At 51.7% G+C, this 23,300-nt stretch overlaps 1 protein-coding gene across 1 annotated transcript in view; it reads left to right on the top strand.

Moving 5' to 3' along the window:
* Window positions 1-23,300, top strand: part of GREB1 (growth regulating estrogen receptor binding 1) — a 70,002-nt gene that overhangs the window by 8,161 nt on the left and 38,541 nt on the right. Inside the window, exons 3-12 of the mRNA XM_007456907.1 lie at window positions 360-536; window positions 6,369-6,551; window positions 8,821-8,964; window positions 10,323-10,451; window positions 14,136-14,249; window positions 14,725-14,868; window positions 17,502-17,687; window positions 20,509-20,859; window positions 21,941-22,069; window positions 22,781-22,909. Coding sequence (XP_007456969.1) covers window positions 360-536; window positions 6,369-6,551; window positions 8,821-8,964; window positions 10,323-10,451; window positions 14,136-14,249; window positions 14,725-14,868; window positions 17,502-17,687; window positions 20,509-20,859; window positions 21,941-22,069; window positions 22,781-22,909 — 1,686 coding nt within the window. The remainder of the gene's footprint in view (window positions 1-359; window positions 537-6,368; window positions 6,552-8,820; window positions 8,965-10,322; window positions 10,452-14,135; window positions 14,250-14,724; window positions 14,869-17,501; window positions 17,688-20,508; window positions 20,860-21,940; window positions 22,070-22,780; window positions 22,910-23,300) is intronic.

Genomic DNA, 23,300 nt, shown 5'->3' with positions numbered 1-23,300 from the left:
CCTGCTGAGCTTCATTTTACATTAATGTGTATTATACGGTGACACCGATATATATATTTTATGACCGATAGTCATAAAAGCAGCATGTGGTTAAGTGTCATGAGTAATGAATTTAATTTTTAAAATTTTTTATTCTTCCTAATCACTTTATTGTTGTGAATGGTTGTAATTGGCAAGTGAAAAGCATGTCAGGGTAATGCACTTAAGAGTGTTCTCGGAATTAATTTGAAAGTCAGCCAGGTCCAGCGGCACGGTGGTTGTTGACGAGACCAGACTGTTGTCACCCCTTTGCCCGCGTGGATCCTGGCTCTGTGGGAGCCACTCGCTGGGCAACGTGTGAGCCTGTCCGTCCCTCCTAGGGTTCTGCCAGGCAGGGAAGGACCTGCGTCTCGTCTCCATCTCCAGCGAGCCCATCGATGTCCCCGCGGGCTTCCTCCTGGTGGGCGCCAAGTCCCCCAGCCTGCCGGACCATCTCCTGGTGTGTGCCGTTGACAAGAGGTTCTTGCCGGATGACGACGGACACAACGCCCTTCTTGGTAAGTTCCTCCTCTGCTCTTCTCTGCGGCTCCGGCCGCAAGGCGGGTGGGCACGAGGAGAGCCGTTGGTCCCCTTGGGGGACAGGCCACCTTTGAGCCTCTTCATCAGCGTGTCACACAACCCTGTTTATTCATCACTCTGTGGGCTGTTTCTTTGTGGAATGGAATGCAAATAAGAGTTATTTTGAAAACCTGACTACCTTCCTGTAGAAAGCCCATCAGTACTAATTCTTTTTGTACACGTATTCGTCAGACCTTTCCAAAGTGCCTACTGTGTCAGGAATGCGATCCAAACCCTGTCCTAGATGCTGTCGGAAGCCAGCAGACACGAGGCAGGGCGAGACGAAGGCCGAGCGTGTGGCCCTGCCTCCTGGACAGCCATGTCCTAAGGGACGGCCGGGCACCCTCTACCGTTCTCTCCTTTGCTTTACCCTTCACCAGCCCGTCATTCTTATCCTGGCTTGATAGGTGTGCTTGGACCTGTTAATGCACTTGCCCAAGGGCGCACAAGTAAAGGAACAGAGTCAGGATTCGAACTCAGGTCTTCCTGGTTCCAGATTGTACCCTCTAAGTACCACACCCCACGGTCCCGTACGTGGTCGAGGTGAGTCTAGGGAAGCTGTGGAACCACTTTGGAACCACTGCTGGCCCAGGGGGTCCCAGCTGCAGTGCAGAGTTGAGACGAAGCCTTATGAAGCCTGGCTCCCCTTTGCTTGGACTTTTATTGAGCTCTTTCTGTGTGCCTGGCCCTATGCTCAGCTCACTCCCCCATTAGTAGAGCAAAATCAAGGGAGATGTGAGGTTTGGACTGAGAGCCCAGCAAGCTGGCTTCCCCTGCTCCCCAGTTCCTTCTGCACTTCTCACGTGTACAAACATTTAAACCTCACTTTTGTGCTTGATACAGCCCCCCAAAGCTGGGTAGGTAAACGTACCGCAGTGGCGATTTATTGAGGAGGTATTATGTCTGAAGCTCTGTGCGAAGGACCGAAGGGTGGAGGTGGGGAGGGGAGAGTGAGGATTGACCCAGAGAAGAAACACAAGTGGTTCCTGCCACGAGGGCCGCAGGGACACAGTGGTGTGTAAACTCTGAAACACGGCAGACAACGCTCACTGGAGGGATGGACATGGGTCTGGGGCAACGACCGGGGGAGAAAAAGTTGTGGCCAGTACTCCCTTAAGGCAGGTCCGTGGGCTGATCGTAGCTGGTTTTTGTTTTTTTTTTTAATTTTTATTGGAGTATAGTGGATTTACAATGTTGTGTTAGTTTCAGGTGTACAGCAGAGTGAATCAGTTATATACATGTACATATATCCACTCTTTTTTTGTGTGTTTTAGATTCTTAAGGTGGGGGAGGGATAAATTGGGAGATTGGGACTGACATATATACACTACCACATATAAAGTAGATAACTAATAAGGACCTGCTGTATAGCACAGGGAACTCTACTCAGTACTCTGAAATGGCCTGTATCATAACTGGTTTGTTTCTTTTTTAAATTGGAGTATAATTGCTTTACAACGTTGCATTAGTTCCTGCTGTGCAATGAAGTGAATCAGCTCTATGTATATATATATCCCCTCCCTCTGGGACCTCCCCCCCCCTCCGTTGCTGTTAATGCCAGCACAAGATGCCTCCCACTAAGAAGTTTTCTTTCTTTTTTATTGGAGTATAATTGCTTTACAATGTTGTGTTAGTTTCTGCTGTACAACGAAGTGAATCAGCCATATGTATACACATATCCCCTCCCTCTTGGACCTCCCTCCTATCCACCCCCATCCCACCCAGCTAGGTCATCACAGAGCACCGAGCTGAGCTCCCTGTGCTATACAGCAGGTTCCCACTAGCTATATGCCCTACCATGTGTAAAATAGATATCGTAACTAGTTTTTGAAAGCAAGAATAATCCAGAAAATTCACTCTACCAAGGAAGCTCACAGAGTCATTGTGTCTCAGATTTAATTTTCTTATCAAGGCCGCTTAGGACAAAATGAGTGGGGAAGGTGGCCTGGTGACTTGGTTCGTGTTTGATCTGGCCATGGCTGGGGGTTTGCCTGAATTCCTCCCCTTTGTGACTGTAAAGGAATTGCGAGGGTAGTAAATCAAGGAGGCTCTGGGTCTCGAAATGTGGAGACAAGAATCTTTCAGTTCATTCGCCACCAGCCCAGGAACAACTTCAGCCCCTCAGGCGGGGAGCTTAGAGGAAGCGGGGTCTTTGTTAATTGCTTTGCCAAAAAGCCATCGGAGGTGGGTAACAAGGGCCGGCTGGTAATAACCGATGCTTTCTTCTTTTAAAACAACTTTATGCTCTCAGCTTGCACACTTGGCGCTGTTTAGGTTTCCTGCAATTAACCCTGATGGCTGCACAGGACGCGGTGGCCCTGCAGCCCACTGGGGGCCGGGGCTCAGCAATTTTAGTGACCTGTAAAGTGGAGGCTGTGGAATATCTTGGGGGAAGCAACCGGTCATGAGCTGTGATCTCCCCCCCCCCCCCCCCCCCCCCCCGCCCCGCCGTAATTTATAATGAAGGGAACGTTGTTTTAGTGAGTTTGAATCAACTGAGGGATTTGGTCTGAGAAAGTGAAAAAATGAAAACCTAGATGGGTGTTTCAGTTTTTTGATAGTAATTCCTTGAAATTGGCTGATAGCTAAGACATAGGAGAAGAAAACATCTAGCCAGACTGTTCATTTCTGAGATGGGAGTAAACAAGCTCTTTGTGCATCTAGAACGCAAATAATTAAGCATTTATGGAATGTATAACCCCAAACTGAAGGTGGACTTTAAATTCAGCCCAGGGCACCAAAGCCAAGTGGGACCTGGTCCTTCCTGGGAGCTCAGGGCCTGTGGGAGGACACAGGCCAACCAGGACTCAGCTCGGAGATCGCACCCACGGCCACAGAAATCTCTGTGCAGCAGGTCCCAGCCTAGGGCTTAAGGCGCTAGAGGATTCCGAAGGACATGCCGCGTCCCAGGGATGGGAGAGTATCTCAGAGTATGTGGTGATGGAGTTGGGTCATGATAAATGGGTGGATTGCCAGTTGGAGAAAGACAGCAGCAGCAGCAACAAATGAACCTGACAGCGGCTACTTTACTGAGCACTTCTCATGTGCGAGAAACTGTTCTAGTTAAAATGAGGTAGGTGAGTGAGGTGTTGCTACCTAGCATTTAGATATGAAGAAACAGAGGCACGGGCAATAGAACGAGGTATGCCTGTCCTTACTGTCCTGGAAGGGCCAGGGTTTCCACTTTTATTTCTGAACCGCAAGGAGGAGCCCCTTCTCATCTGTGGCTCCCCTCCCTGCTTCTGGAATGGAGCCATGGTCCCACAGTCCACAGTTCTCATAGGACAAAAGGCCTGTAAGCTATTTAGCTATTTCTGGAAAGGGATGGCAGTGCTGGCCTTGGTGAAGCGCTCTGAGCATCCTTGGTTTTGCAGTTCTGCTTCTTGTTCATCATCTTTTCAACCCTCAGGGTCAGAATCCCTTCCAGGGAGCGTGGAAGTTTTCTCAGGGCCTCATTCTTAGATGGCAGTTGAGCTGTTTATCTCAAGGTGCCCAGGTTGGAGACCAAAGAATAAATAAAAACATTAGATTATAAAGTTAGAAAACATTAGAAACAGAACATTAGGAAACAAAAGCCTATCAAAATGTATGCGGAGATGCTAAGTGTGCACTTTGATAGTTATCTTGTTTGCTCTCTCCTGTTCCCTCCAGATATTTGCTGCCTCTCCTGTGTCAGGCACTAGTTTGTATACACACACTTACGCACACAGACACGACCCATGCCTCCCCACAGACATACCATGCTCCCGGTCCTTTGGAAGCATGGGGCTATTTATGGGGGAAAAAACACACAAATTTCAGTAGCTCTGACACTACGGAAGAAGGTATAAGAATTGTCAGCAATACAAAGTCCAGTTGGGAATTCGGCATAGTAGTGGGAGGAAAGGGAGATAAAGCAGGAGACAAGGATGCGGGGAGGCCATTGGGGGCAGCCTTGAAGCCCATGCTTCTGGGTCTACACTCCATTCTCATGCTAGAATCCATGCATCACTCTCTGGATCTACACACTGGACAACTACTTAGCCTCTCTGGTTCTCATTTCCCAAAGGAAGGTTTTGCCGTCCTGACTGACTGGTGGTTGTGTCAGTTAAGCTGAGTGCCCTGTTTGGGTGACAGTGAATGGCAGGAAGGCTGTTGGTTTTCTCTGCGTGGCAGTTTCCTCCCTGTCCCTTTAACAACACATAAACATAGAGCATGGTGCTGGCATTTCTTTGGTACCTTATCTGTTTCTCTGGTACACAGGGGATAGGAGTTTGGAAGGATAAACTAACCTGTGCCTGCCTTTTAGACCAAGAGATTTGTCTTTATTTCTAGTGCCTTTTAAGGAATATTAAATTTGCTTAAAATCAGTCAGAGAACCCAGAAGGTTTCTGTAATATAGATGTCTTCTTTCTCTGTGGAGAGATGTTTTGAACCTTCACAAACTGATGTTATTTTGGACAGTAGCCAGAGGCCTCAGGATTATCCCCTTTAAAATCAGAGCTTAGGAGGCCTCAGGATTATCCCCTTTAAAATCAGAGCTTTAAAATCAGAGCTTAGGGCTTCCCTGGTGGCGCAGTGGTTGCGAGTCCGCCTGCCGATGCAGGGGACACGGGTTCGTGCCCCGGTCCGGGAAGATCCCACATGCCGCGGAGCGGCTGCGCCCGTGAGCCATGGCCGCTGAGCCTGCGCGTTGGAGCCTGTGCTCCGCAACGGGAGGGGCCACAACAGTGAGAGGCCCGCGTACCCCCCCCCAAAAAAAAAAATCAGAGCTTATACACAGAACCCCATGGTCCTCCTGGCCTAAGTTGAAATGCCCTTTGTAAACTTGTCAGCCAGAGCATATGATAAAATAAGTTAGTCTCAGCTTCAGGGTCTCTCCTGCGGAAGGACCTTGCTCCTTAGAAACCAGACATACCAGTGGGCGCGGCAAGGTCATAGGGAAGACCTTTGTGAGATAGTGAAGTTAAACCAGAAGGGTCACCAGATAGAAAACCTACATCATCACATTTCTCTGGTATCAACCAACAGTTCTATTGAGTCCAGTTTGAATAGACTTTACAGTATGTAAAGGTCTTTCAAGCACGTTCTCTGGATTTTAATAGTTCATGGGAGGTGGTTTTGTCATTGCCTCTGTAAATCCAGCCTTCCCAGAGCCTCAGAGCTGAACTCTGTCATCTCCCAGAAAGGCACCCTCTGGCCTCAGGCAGCAGGACGCTGACATAGACCACCGCGTTTTAGCCGAGTGTCTCCACTCCGCGGCTGTTGGGGCCATAGATTTCACCCACCACCGCCCTGGCCTTGCATGGTGGGACTCTTGATTTCTCCTCTGCAACTCGTGGGATCAACTTACTTGATTCCTGGAGGGAACTTTGGACTCTGAAGAGGACTCCCAATGCATCCAGTCTCAGGGGTCTGATTGCTTTGAGATTCTGTGGCTGGCCAGCCCTGAAGGAGATGCGGGCACAGCAAATTATTGCAGGTGCTTGGTCAGTGTAGACAGTTGAATGGGACAGTTCTTGTCCTGTGCCATAGGACGCAGAGGCTTTAAATAGGCCCCTAAGCGAGTTCAGTCTTCCAAGCTTGCCTGGGCTCAGCTCTACGATGAGTCCACTTGGTCCTCCTGTTTGCATCAAGGTCATCTTGACCCCTGTCAGCAGGAGCCGACAGGGACCTTTGCCCCGTGGACTTCCCTGCTGGTGTGGTATAGGATGTGAATGCCTAGTGGACGATGTATCACTTGGAGGGACTTTGGTGTAAGATGGGGATGGTCATGGTTTTTTCCTCCCCAGGTTTCTCTGGGAATTGCGTTGGCTGTGGGAAGAAAGGCTTCTGTTACTTCACAGAGTTCTCCAGCCACATGAACCTGAAGGTGACCACCCAGCCCAAGAAGCAGAAACACTTGAAATATTACCTGATCCGCAACGCACAAGGGGCTCTGACCAAAGGGCCTCTCATTTGCTGGAAAGGCTCAGGTGAGCAGCTCTAAGGGGGTGGGGCGTGAGAAGGGGGCGCCTCCAGGCGAGCCAGGGGCCTGTCGGCACGACTCTGGGCCGAGACTGCTCTGCAGTAGACGCGGTTTTGGGCAACACGTCAGCCCTGTGAAATTTTTTTTGTTTTGAATTTTATTTTTTTATACAGCACGTTCTTATTAGTTATCTATTTTATACATATTAGTGTATATATTGTCAATCCCAGTCTCCCAATTCATCCCATACCCCCTCCGCCTGCTTTCCCCCCTTGGTGTCCATACGTTTGTTCTCTACATCTGTGTCTCTATTTCTGCCCTGGAAAATGGTTCATCTGTACCATTTTTCTAGATTCCGCATATGTGTTAATATACGATATTTGTTTTTCTCTTTCTGACTTACTTCACTCTGTATGACAGTCTCTAGGTCCATCCACGTCTCTACAAATGCCCCAATTTCATTCCTTTTTATGGCTGAGTAATATTCCATTGTATATCTGTACCACATCTTCTTTATCCATTTGTCTGTCGATGGGCATCTGGGTTGTTTCCACGACCTGGCTATTGCAAATAGTGCTGCAATGAACATTGGGGTGCAAGTGTCTTTTTGAATTATGGTTTTCTCTGGGTATATGCCCAGTAGTGGGATTGCTGGGTCATATGGTATCTACTTTTATCTTTGGAGGGGTGCTGCCCCAGGCACTGCACGATGTAGCAGCATCCCTGGCCCCCACCCACGAGATGCCAGTGGCTCTCTGCACTCATGATGATCAACAGTGTCTCCAGACATTGCCAAATATCCCCTGGGGGACAAAACCACCCCCGGCTGAGAACCTTGCCCCAAATACTTGACACAAGAAGGCACAGCACAGTGCTGGCCCTGTGTCAGCTTTGAAAGCTCCCATACAGTTAGGCTGATACTATAAACCAGATGCTACAGTCCTGAGAAATTATAACGCGGCTTTGCACTATGGGCATCTAGTTTATAGTGTCAGCCTAATTGTATGGGAGCTTTCAAAGCTGACACAGGGCCAGCACTGTGCTGTGCCTTCTTGTGGCAAGTATTTGGGGCAAGGTTCTCAGCCGGGGGTGGTTTTGTCCCCCAGGGGATATTTGGCAATGTCTGGAGACACTGTTGATCATCATGAGTGCAGAGAGCCACTGGCATCTCGTGGGTGGGGGCCAGGGATGCTGCTACATCGTGCAGTGCCTGGGGCAGCACCCCTCCAAAGAATTGTGCAACCCAGAGTCAATGGCGCCAAAGTTGAGAAACCCTGACTTAGAGAAAACTCAGCTCAAATAGGCCCCCTTCCCGCCCCACAGCCTGTTAGCTGTGAAGAGAAAGACCAGCTTCCCGGTGCTGGTCCTTGCAGAAGTGAGTGGGCTCCCGCTTTAGGAAAGGGCCACACTCCGCCCTTCTCTCTCTCCCCATGTTCTCATGGCTGCAGTCAGACTATAGGGGCAGAGGGGCTGGATTTACCAGGCCCAGGTACTCTCTGAGATCCCCCCCCATCCCCCCACAAACAGCTGGGGAGGGACGTGTCCTAGGATCGGTCTCCGCGAGGTGCCCGGGAGAGCCAGACTGTTGTCCCTCACTTGTCTGCGTAGGTTCACTCTGGTCACCTGGAATCTCCCAGCCAGCTTCTGCAAGTAGAGCAGAGGGCTTCAGGAGGGGCTGGCTCTGGACGTTCTTCCCCTGTCCCCTCCCATCACTCCTCTCCCCGCCCCTCTCCTGTTCTTGCATGGCTCAGTAAATATTTCTTGAGCTCCTACTGCATACATGCCTGTCATTTTCTACGTCCTGGGGAGGCAGTGGTTCTTCCCCTTGTGGGACCAGATAAGAGCCTTTGATCACTTGCCGTGACCAAGTACTCCTGGGGGTTAATCTTCCAGACAGAGAGTGATTTAGGGGCTGGAGGATGGTATTAGCTGTTCCATTACCTTTGAGTAAAGCTCTGTTCTTCCCTTGGACTTGAAGGGCGGCGATGGAAGGTCTCATTTGTATCATGTGTTTCTGTCTTTTTCCCAACTGGTCACTATTGTTCCTGCTCCTGGCAGAAGAGTTGTCCCTCAGATGGATCCCCTGCCTTTGGCACCGAGCCTGGGGCATGTCACATCCCCTCCTTCCCCGGACGAAGAGACTAGGATGGCCTTGGCACCATTGTGGTCATCTCTGTAGCTGGCTCTCCTACAGGACAGATTCCGGTCTAGGAAGTCATCTCACACTGCTGGGGAGGAGCAGTGGGCTGGTTTTCACGTGTGCATCTTCCCCGCAGAGCTCAGAAGCCGGCAGGCATCCACCAGTGCGTGTTCCAGCTCTCTGTTCCCACCGCTGGAGAGCTCTGGGCTGCCAGCTCCCTTCTCCAGCGAGCCTGGTCCCGGGATGACCCCGAGCATCCCGCTGGGAGCACCGCAGGCAGGTGAGATGATGGAGCAGCGCCGGACGTGCCGGGAGTGGGCTTTAGTTTCCCCAATGTTCTGACGTGGAAATTGAGGCACGAAGATGCTCGCGTAGGATCTCACGGGCAGTAGGATTTGATACAGGCATTTCTGGTTCATGAACTTGGCATTTACCATGATGAACAGACCTGATAAGCACGACAGCTGATATCAAGGAGATAGCAGCCTCCTTCCCAAGGCCTCTGGTGGGTTGGTGGTCGTTATTCCTCCTGCCCAGGGGCTCTGCCGAGGGGACCCGGGCCCTTGCCCCATGTGACTCACAGTCCACAGCGAAGAGGCTGCACCTGGGCTGGGAACACACTCTCCGCCAGAGGCACAGTGTCCCCCGCTCCACGTGGTGTCTGCTGTTGTCCTCACTGTGCCCGGGCCACCTGGGGCCTGTCACACCTTGGCAGCTGGAGGGATCACTGCTTTTGTCGTCAGAACACCTTGGTGTGAGTTCCAGTGCTGCTGCCTCCTAGCCAAGTGATTTGGGGCCACTCATTTTAACTCTTTGAATCTCCGTTTCCTCATCCGTACAGATGGAGAAAATCTTTTCTGTCTAATCTGCAGGGTGATTGTAAGAATTGAGTACGATGATAGTAATAGCAAATACTTTGTGCTTATGACCTTCTGTTAACTCACGTTGTCCTCACAGTGGCTCTATTATTACCTCCATTGTCTAGATGAGAACAATGGGAGGTGACGTAAGTTAAGGAAGGTTGCACAGCAAGTACGCAGCAGAGCTGGGGCTCAGACACGGGTCGTCTGGCTTCGGAACCCACCCTTAACCCCTCACCACGCCGCCTCAACACAGGAGATGTTTTGTGCTACTCCTGAGTCTGAAGTACCTTCCAGTTCATTCTGGCTGATGTGGGTGACTTAGAAGACCACAGCCCCCAATTGCCCCCAGAATTCTCCTCGGGCCCAGGGAGCCCCAGGCTCTGTGGGCAGCCTGGATCTGGGCGATGGCAAACCTGACTGCTTTCCTGAGCATGTTTGACATGCCCCTGAACTCAGGAGGGTGAACGGGAAGGTGGAAGGAGGGTGGAGCAGATGCCAGGGTGCTCCCGGAATCCAGGGGCCCCGCTGGCCCTTCTCTCACCAGGCATGCTCAGTAAAGCACACGCAGGAGTGTGTGTGCCTGTGTGTGCACATATGCGTGTGTGCCTGTCCGTGTGTGTTTTCTCCGGGGAGGCAGAATCACTCTGGCAAGGGTTCTGACCCCCGACGGGCCGCATCAGTGAAAGGCTAATTTGTAGAATGGAGGAAGAGTCATTTCCTGCTTGCTGGGCTCACAGAGTGCCCTGCTCTCTCCCCTCTTTGTCTCTGCTGTCAGGACCGGCCTCCGATCATGCCTCACTAACCGCAGCCGTGGGTCCGGCTGTTTTCAACGGCAAAGGTTCCCCGAAGCACCGGCCGCTGGTGAAGCATAGCCCGTCCGCCGCGCCGCGTCCCTCGGCCTTAGGTAGCCTTGCCTGTCCTGTTCGGTGGCCTTACTCTGCTCTGGGTCGACGGTGGCGGGGTGGGAGGATGGGGGAGCCCCCGTGCCGAGGCCCCCAAGCCTCCTGGAACTGGGGGGCTTGGAAGGAGAGTCAGGCCAGGTCAGCAGGTGCCTCCTGAGTCCATGGGGCTGTGCTCAGGCCCTGGCGCCGGGGGGGCCCTGGCTTCGGCCCCCGACTTGGGTGGTGGGTGTGTCTGCCAAGACACAGTGGGAGCCCCGTATGGGCGGGTGACCTGTCGCATTGTGGGCCGCCCACCATGAGGGCTGGAGAGCTCTGGGGAAATGGGGCCACGTGGTGTCATGGGAAGATAGGGGCTCCAGAATCAGATGAACAGGAATTCAAAACCCAGCTCTGTCAGGGGATCAAGTCTCCTGGCTAAACATTCTCTCATCAGGAGATGAGAATTCTGCTCTGAGGGCAGTTGGAGGTTAGATGAGGTGCTGTATGGAAATTCAGGGCACAACTGGCAGCTCACTAAGGGGCGCCATTATTGCCACCTGCATCAACACCATCACTGAGCTGGTATTTTCAGGGAGGGCTTCCTGGCGGAGGTGGCAGCTGAGTTGCAGCTGACAATTGGGGACGCATTAATTGGAGATGGTATGGGAGGAAGTGAGGGAGAGGGATGAGGCGGTGAGGGTCCGAGTGAGGAAAGCGAGTGAAGGGGTGAAGCAGGCCTCCTGCTGGAGCAGAGGCTGTGGGTTGAGGAAGAGTCGGAGCGGTCCGGGGACCCCACGTTCGGTGCTCTCCCTCCGTGCTTCCCTGGAGCCATTTAATAGGCCAGTCTTACGTCTCTCCTCCCTCCTGCGTGCACACAGCTGAGTGCAACATTAGGACCCGAGAGCTTCACTGGAAGAGGGCCCAGAAACCGTCTAGTCCAACCTGTCTTACAGAGAAGGAAAGTGTGGCCCAGAGAGACACCAGCCTGCTTGCCAGGCCTCCCTGCTTCCGTGACATGGCTGTCGGAGGACTCCCCTGGTGGGGGAATTGTCTCCCTCTTAGTAGAACGAACGATATCTTTTCTGACTTGGATCTTACCTTTCGCAGTCCTGACCAGAGTGTCCATTCTGGAGTCAAATCCCTGTAACTTCCCCAGTGTGAGGAACCCCAGGCAGGCACCCGCTTTTCCTCCCAAGACTGTTGCTTCTCGGCTAGGTGCTAAATTTAGGGCGGCCAGTGGCTGAGGACTGAGCCTCTGGTGACGGTGACGGGAGACTGTGCTGCTGGTACCTCCCCTCCCTGCACTGAGGCCTGGGTGCGTCCACCCCGGACAGCAGGGACAGAGGATATCCTTCGGCCTGGGCCCTGTGAGGTTGGCTCTGGGGACCCAACCTGCGGCTTCTTCTGTGGTGAATGAATGTGTTTCCTTGGAGGGCATGAGAAATAGAGCCCCAGTTCCCTAGTGTGATGCTGGAAACTTCCGCAATCTGGCCCCAACCAACCTTTAGAACTCGCTCATTCCCCACTCTTTCTACTTAAGAACTCGTACCCTGGCTGCATTGGGTACAGCTCAGTGCCCTCCCCATCCTGTCTCTATGCCCTGGTCACACATCCGTGCCCTTGAAGGGCTCTTGCCACCCACATTCTATACCTGCCCTTCAGAGCTTATTAGCTCAGGTGTCACCTCCTCCCTGTAGGAGGGCTCCCTCCTTGTGACACTCAGGTGTCAGGCTTTGTTCTGCGGCCATTTGTGTCTGTCAGGCCTGTGAAGTTCCTGGGAGCAGGGCCGTCATCGTGTCTTCCGGGAGCCCAGATACTCCGCAGAGCCTGGCCCAGAGGGCGCGATGGATGTTGGCGGAGTGTGGTTGCACCGTTAAGGGCACAGCTGGAGCATCAGAGGTCCTGTGCCTCACGCCTGCTCTGGGGAGAGCTGGAATCAGTTTTAAGAAACTGCTTCTGAAGCTACAACGAGCGTTTAACCAGGGCTTGGGGGCTGTCGCTCAGTGGTTCGCAGCGGAAGTGCTGCCCCTGCGGGACGGGGCGGGGGTAGGGTGGGGGAGGGAGTTAGGAAATGTGCAGGGTCCTTTTTTTGGTTGTTCCAGCTCAGGGTCCAGATGTGCAGTGCCTGCAGGAAGTGGGCTATATGATGAAGACTTGTCTCCCCCAAAGTGCCAAATAGGGTCCCCCTCCCCACTACCAGGACACATGGCCAGAAATAGATGGTCCACAGGGGCAGCTCCTGGTGACATCATTTTGGCAGAAATCATGAGCTTAGAGTCCACGTAGAGACAGTTAGTGTTAGCATCCCAAAGGGAGAAAATACCTGTAGATCTTCCATCCTTAGTACCGAGACCCAATCCCATTGCCCTCCCTGCTTTGGTAGTTTAGCGTGGTTTTTAGAGGAGCTGCTGGCATCTCAGTCTTTGTGGGAGCTCTTCTCGGTCTTGAGGACAGATATTCGGGGAGGTGAAGATATGATTCTAAATGGAACAAACATAGCAGAAGCTGCCTCAGAGGTTGCGGGGATCAGAGGAGACCAACTGCTGGAAAGCTCTTTGCAAACAAAGAACTTCACGTTTTTAACATTTTATTCACTTCATTTCATTCATTTTCAATCGGTCTAAAGAAGAGGTGAAAATAACTTTGGATTACTTATAAAAGACTCTAAAGCAATGGTTCTCAAACTGCAGTGCACCTCAGCATAACCAGGGTGCTTGTGAACGAAGTGCTTTCTTTCACTTCCAGAGGTCTGCTTCTGTAGGCTGAGGGGTGTCCGGGAGCAGACACTTTGAACAAGCTCCCACTGGTTCTGTCCAGCTTTGTCTCAGGCCAGACTCGGAGAAACATTGCTCTAAACCGGCGGTTCTCAACCCTGGTGTGGTTTAGAATCACCAGGAGCTCGTGGGTCGTCAGAAGGCATCTGGACATGCTGGGGTTCTGGTTTCCTTGGGATGGGGTTGCATCTGGGAATAGAGAGTTTTAAAATTTAAACTTTAATGTGTCATGGTTGAACGCGGAGCTCTAAATGTAGGGGAACTTTTGTGTTGGATGGGTCCCAAAAAATATGGTAACCAATCCTTGATACTTTGAATAATCTAAGAACAGAGCATGAGTCATTCTCATGATGTTCCCTGCCGTGGGCCGGGATGACTCGTTAACAGCAGTGGGTACCAGCTTCTGTTCCCCATCATTTTGTTAGTCTGAAATTAGCTTTCGAGGCCGGGGGTGGGGAGAGGTGCACAGGTGGATCGGTACTGCCCCCAAGTGGTGAAACTGTGGCGGTAAGTTGAATGCAGTTGCAGCTTGTCTACAGAAACACGTACTAATTTACTGGGACGTGTAGATGATGATGGTGATGTGGGTCTCGGTGGCTATCATTTATTGGACCCAGACTCTGTGCTTTACATATATTCTCTTCAGTCCTGATCAAACCACCTTTCAGAGTAGGTTTTATTATCCCACTGTAAAGATGAAGGAGGTAATGCTCGGAGAGCTAAAGCTTAGACACTTGCACAGCTTTGGAATAAAACATTTACGAAGGTCGATGGGATATTTCCTTAAGCCTAGATACTCCCCTAGATGCTAAAACCCATTGTGAAACTGTGACTTAAAAAATTACAAATAAGTGTGCTCCAATTCAGGGGAACGTTGTACGGAAGCTCATCCCTAGTGACAACCTAATAATCCACACTCTGAATGTGGCCTAGGTATCTTATCAAACTCTGGGCCCCCCAAAAAACGCCACAAAGGATGGTCTCCAGAATCTCCATCAGCTGCGGATGGTGGCTACCCCCAGGGTGGTGGGAACAGAGCTAAGTATGGTAAGTGACGAAATCCTTGCCCCAAGTCCAAGGCTTGGGTACTAGCGGTGGTGGTGCTGCAGGTGGTGTGTGTGTGTGCTTACATGTGCTTTTGTGTGCATTGGTGAGAAAGTTCTAGGGAGGCAGACTTGGGCATGACAAAAGATTCTCTTTCTCGTACATTAGACTTGCTTAACAAAGCCCAGGATCCATGTACAGTATTGACTCCTCTGATCCTAGAGGAATTTTTTAAAAGGCTTGCCTGTCACTTGGCAGGGATATTCAGAGGAGACTAGGTTGTTTGGTGGGGAAGGGGGACCCAGTGACCTTTAAGATGCTTTTGACCTCAGGAATCTGTGATTCCCGGACTTGGATGCTCCCATAAACAGGGAACTGGTCAAGTTGTAGCAGATGTGCCGGCCAGCCTGACGTCAGGTCTGCCGGAGGTGGATGCTTTGTCTGACGTGTCTTCCTAACGCTCTCGGCGTGTCCCTAGAGAGCACAGGCGTGACCTGCATGCCCCAGGTTGGCTTGGTGGGACCGGCTTCAGTCACCTTTCCCGTTGTGGCCTCCGGAGAACCAGTGTCCGTTCCCGACAACTTGCTGAAAATATGCAAGGCCAAACCAGTGATCTTTAAAGGCAAGTACAGCAGCGTGATGAGTGGTGGAAGTCGGGGAGCCCAGGGAACGCACGAGAACCAGGCAACATGACACGTCCTCCCAGTCTGACTCCACACCAAGGGGTCCTCCTGGGAAAACTCTAAAATCCTTTCCGGGGCAATGAGAGAACCAAGCAGACTGGTCACTGGGGTAGCCCCTGATCAGGCACCAGAGTTTCAGAGCTAGTCACCGTTTTCTACGATGAGCCCAAATGAGACGATCCTGTCCCATGACAACCATTTGCTTGTTCATTTGTTCCTTCAATCAGTCCCTCTCTCAGCCTCACTCGGCTCCTGCCATGGTACCAGGCTCAGGGCTGAGCACCGTGGGTGAGAGGTGGGTCATCAGCCCCTTGCCGATTTGTCAGGCCCCCGGTCTGGCGGGTTGTCCTGTGACCACTAGTATTTTGGGGCCGTGAAATCTGACTTTGGGCAAAGATAGCCATGGTCACCGGGCAGAAGCATGAAACAAGATCAGATTTGACCTCTATTTTGTGGGCTTATGTACGTGGTTGGAGGTCAATTTGTGGCTCAACTAAGGAAATTCCTTCCTAACGAAGCGGGAGCCCTTGAAATGTGAGGATTTGCCAGGGCTTGTTTGATGATGGTGCTGGCCAGTACCGTGGGCTGGCACGGAGTCTCACACACACACACACACGCACACGCACACACACACGCACGCACACACACACACACTGACACATTCAGGTCCTTCTTAAATAAGGTCAGACTGTGGGGTTTTTTTCATTTTTTCATTTTATTTTTTCTTTTTTTCTTTTTCTTTTTTCTGTTATTATTAGATGGCATAAACTTAAAAAAAATTTTTATAGGAGTATAGTTGATTTACAATGTTGTGTTAGTTTCAGGTGTACAGCAAAGTGAATCAGTTGTACATATACATATATCCACTCTTTTTTAGATTCTTTTCTCATATAGGTCATTACAGAGTATGAGTAGAGTGAACACTATTTGGTATCATGTTTGTAGGAGTAGAGGAGAGAGGGTGGTAGGAAAGTGGGGTGGTATCTTACTCTTAATTACGAAATACGAGAGGGTACTCCTTGCTTTAGCCTAAAACAAAAATGGACAGGATATTCAGGAAGAAGGGCGCAGGTCTGGGTTTTGAACTGGGCGTGAGGCTAGTTGCAGCGAGCGGCGGCTACACTTCATTGCGGTGAGCAGGCTTCTCATTGTGGTGGCTTCTCTTGTTGTGGAGCACCGGCTCTAGGCGTGTGGGCTTCAGTAGCTGTGGCACGCGGGCTTTAGTAGTTGTGGCTCGTGGCCTCTAGAGCACAGGCTCAGTAGTTGTGGCGCACGGGCTTAGTTGCTGTGCAGCATGTGGGATCTTCCCGGCCCAGGACTTGAACCCGTGTCCCCTGCATTGGCAGGTGGATTCTTAACCACTGCACCACCAGGGAAGCCCCTCAGATTCCTTTTATCTGGGCCCCCTTGTAGCTTCTCTGTGCCTCTTTCATGACAAATTTCACATCCTTCTTTTAATAGTAATTCTTTTCGTTGCCTCTTATAAACCATAACGCTTGTGAACAATGCTACCCAAATTGTGGTCCCTGGACCAGCAAAGCCAGCGTCACCTGGGACCTCAGGAGAGGTGTGAATTCCCATGCCCATCCCAGAATCCGAATCAGAAGCTCTGTGGTGGGGCCCAGCAACCTGTGTTTTAGGAAGCCTTTCAGGGGACCCTCATGCACCCTCAGGTCTGGGAGTCCATTTCCTGGAGGACGTGAACTGTGTCCCAGTCCCCAGATCTTCCCTCAGAGCCGAGTGTGAGGCCCGTACAGAGCACACGGCAGGCGTCCACAGCACACGGCAGGCGTCCACTAAGTGTGTGTTTGGTGAATAAGTGGAGACCTTCTGAGCACAAGATACCACACCCACGCTGAACCCCATTTGATCATCTCAGCAACCACACGAGGGCTCGATTTTCTCCACCCCCTTCTACAAAGGTGGAGACTGAGGCTTAGGGAAGTTAAGCTTCTCGCGGAGGGTCAAATAGTTAATAAATGGTGCAGAGGCGATTCAGAACTGGCCTGGGCTGTCCCGCCTCTGAGAGTTACCATCAGAATTAATCTAGTAACGTTCGCTAAAGCATTTGTCAAGTTCTGTCAGTATTCGGAGTCTCTGGTCTGTACAGTGATTTATTTTCCTAACTCAGCTTGTCAGAGAGTTCTGGGAGACTGGGAGGCAGAATCCAAAATGGGGAGCTGGGGAGACTTGGGCTGGCGCAGTCCCGGCAAAGATCTGGTAGGCGTTGCCCGCGTGAAATTTCTAGAGTCAGAGCCCAAAGGAGCAGCTCAGGCGATGGCTGTTCAGCTTTGGCAGTTCCCTCTGGGCCTGAGCTTGCTTGGCTGTAAAGTAGGGGATTGGACTAAATGAACAAGCAAATGCTACAGCCCCTGTCTGTTCTCAGAGCAGGTGCACACTCAGCAAGGGCTGGGATTTCAAGATTTCCTTGGAAAGGAGCACTTGAGTTACCCCAGGTGCAACTGGCCTGCCTGTTTTCACTCCCTCGCATTCAGAGACTGCCCACATGTGGGGACCACGCCTTGTGCCTGAGGCCAGGGGCCAAGCGGGGGTGCTGTTTCTCCTCCCCCAGGCCACGGGCACTTCCCTTACCTCTGTGGGAACCTGAATGATGTCGTCGTGAGCCCTCTCCTGTACACGTGCTACCAGAACTCCCAGTCCATCTCCAGAGCGTATGGGCAGTATGGGGCCTCCACGATACAGCCCATTTCAGAGGAGATGCAGCTCCTGCTGACCGTCTACTATCTTGTCCAGCTGGGTGAGTCTCCCTCCCATTTCGTGGGAACTACTGGTGGAATAATCGCTAAAGGTGGGAACCGCACAAGCCTTGATCACTGACCCTCTCTTGGAACCCTTGTGAAGACCGCCTCTGCTATCAGGTCACTGCAGTGGTCTCCACCCCGAGGGGCTGGGAAGGCCTTAAAGTAGGTCAAAATCTACAGTGAGAATTCAAAAATGATTTCCCTGCCCTTCTAGGTGCAGAGATACAGCAGGAAGGAAACAGTGGCTTTGCCCCCAAGGAGATTGTATCCTGGTGGGAGAGAGAAACAGTAAACAAGTGGAAAATAAGCAGAGGGAGGTGGGGTATGTGATTGTGGGGTTGTTTCAGGTTGTCAGAAAAGGCCTCTGTGAGGAGATGGCGTTTGGGTCGAGACCCGAGTGATGAGCAGGATCCAGCCTTATGAAGATCTGAGGGAGGCAGAGTGGGGAGGATGGGTGGGCGGCAGGTGGGGCTGGAGCATGGAGCCCCAGGTCAGTGGGAGCCAGGGCGGCTGCAGAGTGAGAACATGACAGTGAGGGTGCTGTCAGAGAGAGGGTAGGCCCTCAGGCTAAGGTCAAGAGTTAGTATTTTAGACACATTGAGAAACAATTTGTATTTGTCGGCTCAGGTTGCCATAACAAAATACTACAGACTGCGTGCTTAAACCTCAGAAATTTATCTTCTCACGTTTCTGGAGGCTGGAAATCCAAGATGAGGGTGGCAGCAAGGTTGGGTTCTGGTGAGGCCTCTCTTCCTGGCTTGCAGATGGCTGCCTTCTCACTGTATCCTCCTCTGTGCATGTGTGTGGGGACAGAGGGTGAGCTCTGGTGTCGCTTCCTCTTCTTATAGTGCCACCAGTCCTACTGGCTTAGGGCCCCACCCTTCTGACCTGACTTAGCTGTTTCTTTAAAGGCCCTATCGCTAAATAAGTCGTATTGGGTGTTAATACTTCAACATATGAATTTGAGGGGGACACAATTCAGTCCATAGCACCACTGCAATGTTTTGGGCAGGGGACAGATATGATCTGACTTTCATTTCAAGAAGACCACATGGGCTGCCATGTGTGGCCAGATGGTGCAGTCGTCCCAGTGAAGGAAGGTGGTGGCTTGGACCACTAACAGCCACAGGGGAGAGATTCTGAAGGTCAGGATGGTGGGCTGTCTGTCTGAGGGACGTGAGGGAAAGATGGCACTTGCATTTTGGCCTGAGCAACCAGGTGAGCCATGGCGCTGGAGGATGAGCAAAAGTCCCGTCTCGGCAATTTCAAGTTTGAGCTGCTGATGGGGCAGCCAGGTGGGCCGAGTCAAGGATTTGGATGTGCAGGTCTTGAGCCTCAGGGAGACGTTACAGCTATAGGTATAAATTTAGGAAACACCGGTTCAGTGATGATCTGTATTAAAGCTGTGAGGCTGGATGAGAGACTGGGAGGGGTGGTGGATGGAGGAAAGTGCCAGGGTTTGAGCCCCGGGACACTCAGTATTCAGGGACCCGGAGGAGATGGAGATGGAGCAGGTAAGCAGGAACCCTCGAGGGTGCCGCTTAGGACTGTCCGGAATCTGGGAGAACGTGCATGTGTTTCTCTTTCTCACTCTTACAGTCCACATCCAATCCATCAGTAAGCCCGGCTTCATCCTGAATCCAACCTCGCCCACCTTCTCCATCAACACCTCCCTTGCCCAGGGTACCACTCTTACTCAAGCTAAGACAGCTCAAGGCTGCACAGCTGGTGCCGGGTGGAGCTGGATGGGGACACGGCTTCTAAATCGAAGCGTGGTGTTCTTTCCTCCAGCTCACCCAAATATGAAATGTTGACACATCAACCAGAAAATAACCGTAGGGAAGAAAACATTGAAGGTACTCAATCTCACTAGTCATCAAAGAGATGCAAAGTTAACACATTAAACAAGTGACGCTTTTCTCAACTAAACTGATGATAACCCAAACGATGCTATCCAGTGGAGCTAAGGGTGCAGTAGAACCAGGGTTATCGTGTGTCATTAGTGTCATGGTACGTTCAGACACTTAAACCGTCTGGACACAGTCTGATGCTATGTATTAGTTGGCTCTGTAAGCCCAATTTAGAGCATTTAGGCTAAGGAATGTCCTATACGTAAAGCTGTGTATTGCAGAATTATTTATAAATGTGCTTATCTGGAAGCAGTACAGAGGTCAGCAGTAGATCAGCGTTGCTCAGTCCGTGATGGTGCCTCCACGTTAACGGTGCCCGTTAACAGTGCTGTTTATGAAGGCCATAAACGTCATGTGAGCATGATTGTGCCGTGACGGTGAGGGAAGCAGACACACCTTGAAGTCATAGGCCCGCAATTATTATGACGGTGTAAAACCTGCACGTGGAAAAAAAAAGATGGAGAGCGGCTTCCCTGGTGGCGCAGTGGTTAAGAGTCCGCCTGCCGATGCAGGGGATACGGGTTCGTGCCCCGGTCCGTGAAGATCCCACGTGCCGCGGAGCGGCTGGGCCCGTGAGCCATGGCCGCTGGGCCTGCGCGTCCGGAGCCTGTGCTCCGCAACGGGAGGGGCCACAACAGTGAGAGGCCCGCGTACCGCAAAAAAAAAAAAAAATGGAGAAACACACAAAAATAGTAGTGGTTCTGTTAGGATGGTGAGATGAGGGCTGCTTTTATCACCTCCCTCTATTTCCCAGCTGTCTCACATACCATTTAACGTTAATCATTTAGGTTGTGATATTTGAGAGTTAGTTTACACGCATTTCCCCAGCACGGCCCGGTTATATTGGCGTGAAGTTGCCGCGTGGGGCAGGTGCTGAAGCCCCTTCCGCCCGCCTTGTCGTTGCCAGCGGCGGACCAGGTGCCCCTGATGGAGGACCTGGAGCAGATCTTCCTGCGCTCCTGGCGGGAGTCTCACCTGACGGAGATCCGGCAGTACCAGCAGGCGCCACCGCAGCCCGTCCCGCTGGCGCCTGGGGCCGTGGTGCCCGTCACCTCGGCACAGCTGCCCTGGCTGGCCGGCCTGGCCGCCAGCTCCTGCAACGACAGTGTGCACATCATCGAGTGCACCTACTCCCTGGCCGAGGGCCTCTCTGAGATGTTCCGCCTGCTCATCGAGGGCAAGCTGGCCAAGACCAACTACGTGGTGATCATCTGCGCCTGCCGGAGTGCCGCCATCGACTCCTGCATCGCTGTCACTGGTGAGGCCGGGCCCCGCCACTGGGCTGCCAGGAGAGCAGTCTGGTGACGCCCAGAAGCCGTCCTTTGCCTTCGCCCCCTTTTGCCTCTCGCGGCCCCGGGTTTGCAGCTGTGCTGGTTAGTAACAGCCCTTAGCGCACAGTAGCCCCTGGTGTGCCCTGAATAGTGCGCTTTGGGAAAAATTCCATTCCTCCTGGCATAGAAGGTGAGCCGTTCCCGTTTCTCTAGAGAGACTGGGGGCAGGTTTGGATCTGGATAGATGCAGGGAAAACCTGGGTCCCCCGTGCACCTGCTGGTTTGTGGTTTAATGACTCTGGCCCTCAGCTTCTTCAATTACCTAATGGAGATGAAAAAATATAAATAATGGCCTTCTTGTGTTGTGTGGGTTAATGAGCCAATTAGCTAATTAATTATAAAAACATGTATTGAAGCCCTACTATGTGCAGCCACTGTTCTGAGGGCTGGGGACACAGGAGTGATGTCCCTGCTTTCCTGGAGCGTGCGTTCTGGTGGGGAGACAGACACCAAACAGCGCAGAATGTCCTGGGGGGAGGGGGAAGGGGTGGAGGATTGCAGTAACTCTGCAGCGTCCCAGTGATCTCTTGGCATTCCTTCATCTTAAACACCTGTGTTTTTAATAAATTCTTTACATTGACTTGAGTAATATCTTTAGTGATAAACCTCGAGCCCCTGCTGTGTCAGGCACTGGGCTGAATATTTTATAAACATTGTCTTGTTTTATCCTCACAATAGTCCTGCGAAGCAGGTGGTACTTTTAGCCACGAATTCCAGATGAGGAAGCTGGGTCAGCCTAGGTTACACAGCTAGTTAAGTGGGGAGAGAGTCAGGTTCCAAAGCCCATACTCGGGGATTTCCCTCCTATTATCCCAGCTACTAAACTGGGCCGGGGGTGTGTGTACCCTTTATTCATTTCACCAGCAGGAAGCCCTGCTCTTAGCCAGGTGTGGTGCTGGGCTTGCGGGGTGGACGGAGAAAGAGATTCAGGCACAGACCCTGCCATCGAGGAGCTCACGTGCTAATTCTAAGCGGAGGGCCCAGTCCAAATTGTTGTTTGTTTTCCAGGAAAATACCAAGCCCGGATTCTTTCTGAGAGCCTTCTCACCCCTGCCGAGTACCAGAAAGAAGTCAATTCTGAGCTGGTTACAGGGAAAGTGGACTCTCTGGGAGCCTTTTTTAGCACCCTCTGTCCAGGTAGGCTTGTAGTGAGACAGATGCAAATTCATAAATTGATGAGAAAGACACAAAGGCAGGGTCGTCTCAGGGGATGGAGCCCATCCCCCGTGACCTGCTGAGGCTGGCCCGGATTTACATGTGTGGGCGGCCCTTCCATCTGTGGGGTCTCTGGCTGGCTGTTTCCTGCTCTGGCTGTGGGTTCTCTAGGTGGCGGCTTTGTGGTTTCTGTCCTTTGGGGGCACACAAGGGCCTTGTGCCTGGTTCTCCGTACCTCTCCGGCTCTGTCCATCACCCTCCTGCCTCCCCCTCTGTGTTGCTTAAAGCTTCTCACTGGAGAAGTGTATTCTCTGTGCCTCATTCTGTGTGTCCTATGCCTTGAGTGCCCGTCTCCCTTCTTTTCCTGGCCACTCACCCTACAAGACTCACCCCATTTCCTCCCAGAAACTCTTGCTGGCCCCTCCTTCTCCAAGATGTGCTCAGACCCCTACCTCCTGACCTTTGGCACCTTGCTCTTCTTTCTTTCTGTCCTGGCACCTTCTGGGTCATAATGTAATTTTCTTTAGCACATCTGCCTTCCTGGGCTGTGGGCTCCTTGACAGGATGGGCCACCCTATCTCTGGTGCCCCAGGCCCAGGACAGTGCCTGATACATAGCGGGTGTTCCATAGATGCTTGCCGAGTTTCACTGAGACGGAAAACCCATTTCTGTTATTCTCTCTGTTTTGGGCAGAGGGCGACATTGATATTTTGCTGGACAAATTTCATCAGGAAAATCAAGGCCAGATTTCTTCCTCACTTACTGCCTCCTCTGTCACCAAATCAGCATCCCTAGATGCCGGCGGGACACGGGTATGCACAAGTGAGTGATGCCGAGGAGCTGGTGGCCAAGCTCTGGGCTGGTGAGGCAGCATCCAGGGCCCCCAGGGGCTTCAAGGAAGCAGAGTTAGAGGCACCTCCAGCGGGCAGGGCATCTCCTTAGAATCGAGTAGACCTAATATCTAAGTTTAGTTTTAATCTTTGATGATAAAAGTCTCATTTTACCCTGAAATGTACATCTGTACAGTTTTCCTGAGATGGCACATTTCTCTGTTGATTTCCAGTTTATTGATGCACTGTTGAAATACTTTATTCATTCTAAGTTCCTGAAAGGCTGTGATGGTCTCCTCTTCCAGAGAACCTGTAACCTCTTCCAAAATCTAATCTCAGCATCAGCTTCCCCGGGATGCCGTCCTTGTCCCCTCCAGGTGGAG

This window comes from Lipotes vexillifer, unplaced genomic scaffold, assembly GCF_000442215.2.
Source record: "Lipotes vexillifer unplaced genomic scaffold, Lipotes_vexillifer_v1.1 scaffold390, whole genome shotgun sequence".
NCBI lineage: Eukaryota > Metazoa > Chordata > Mammalia > Artiodactyla > Lipotidae > Lipotes > Lipotes vexillifer.
The sequence above is the reverse complement of the archived record's forward strand: the minus strand, read 5'-3'. Positions and strand labels throughout refer to the sequence as shown.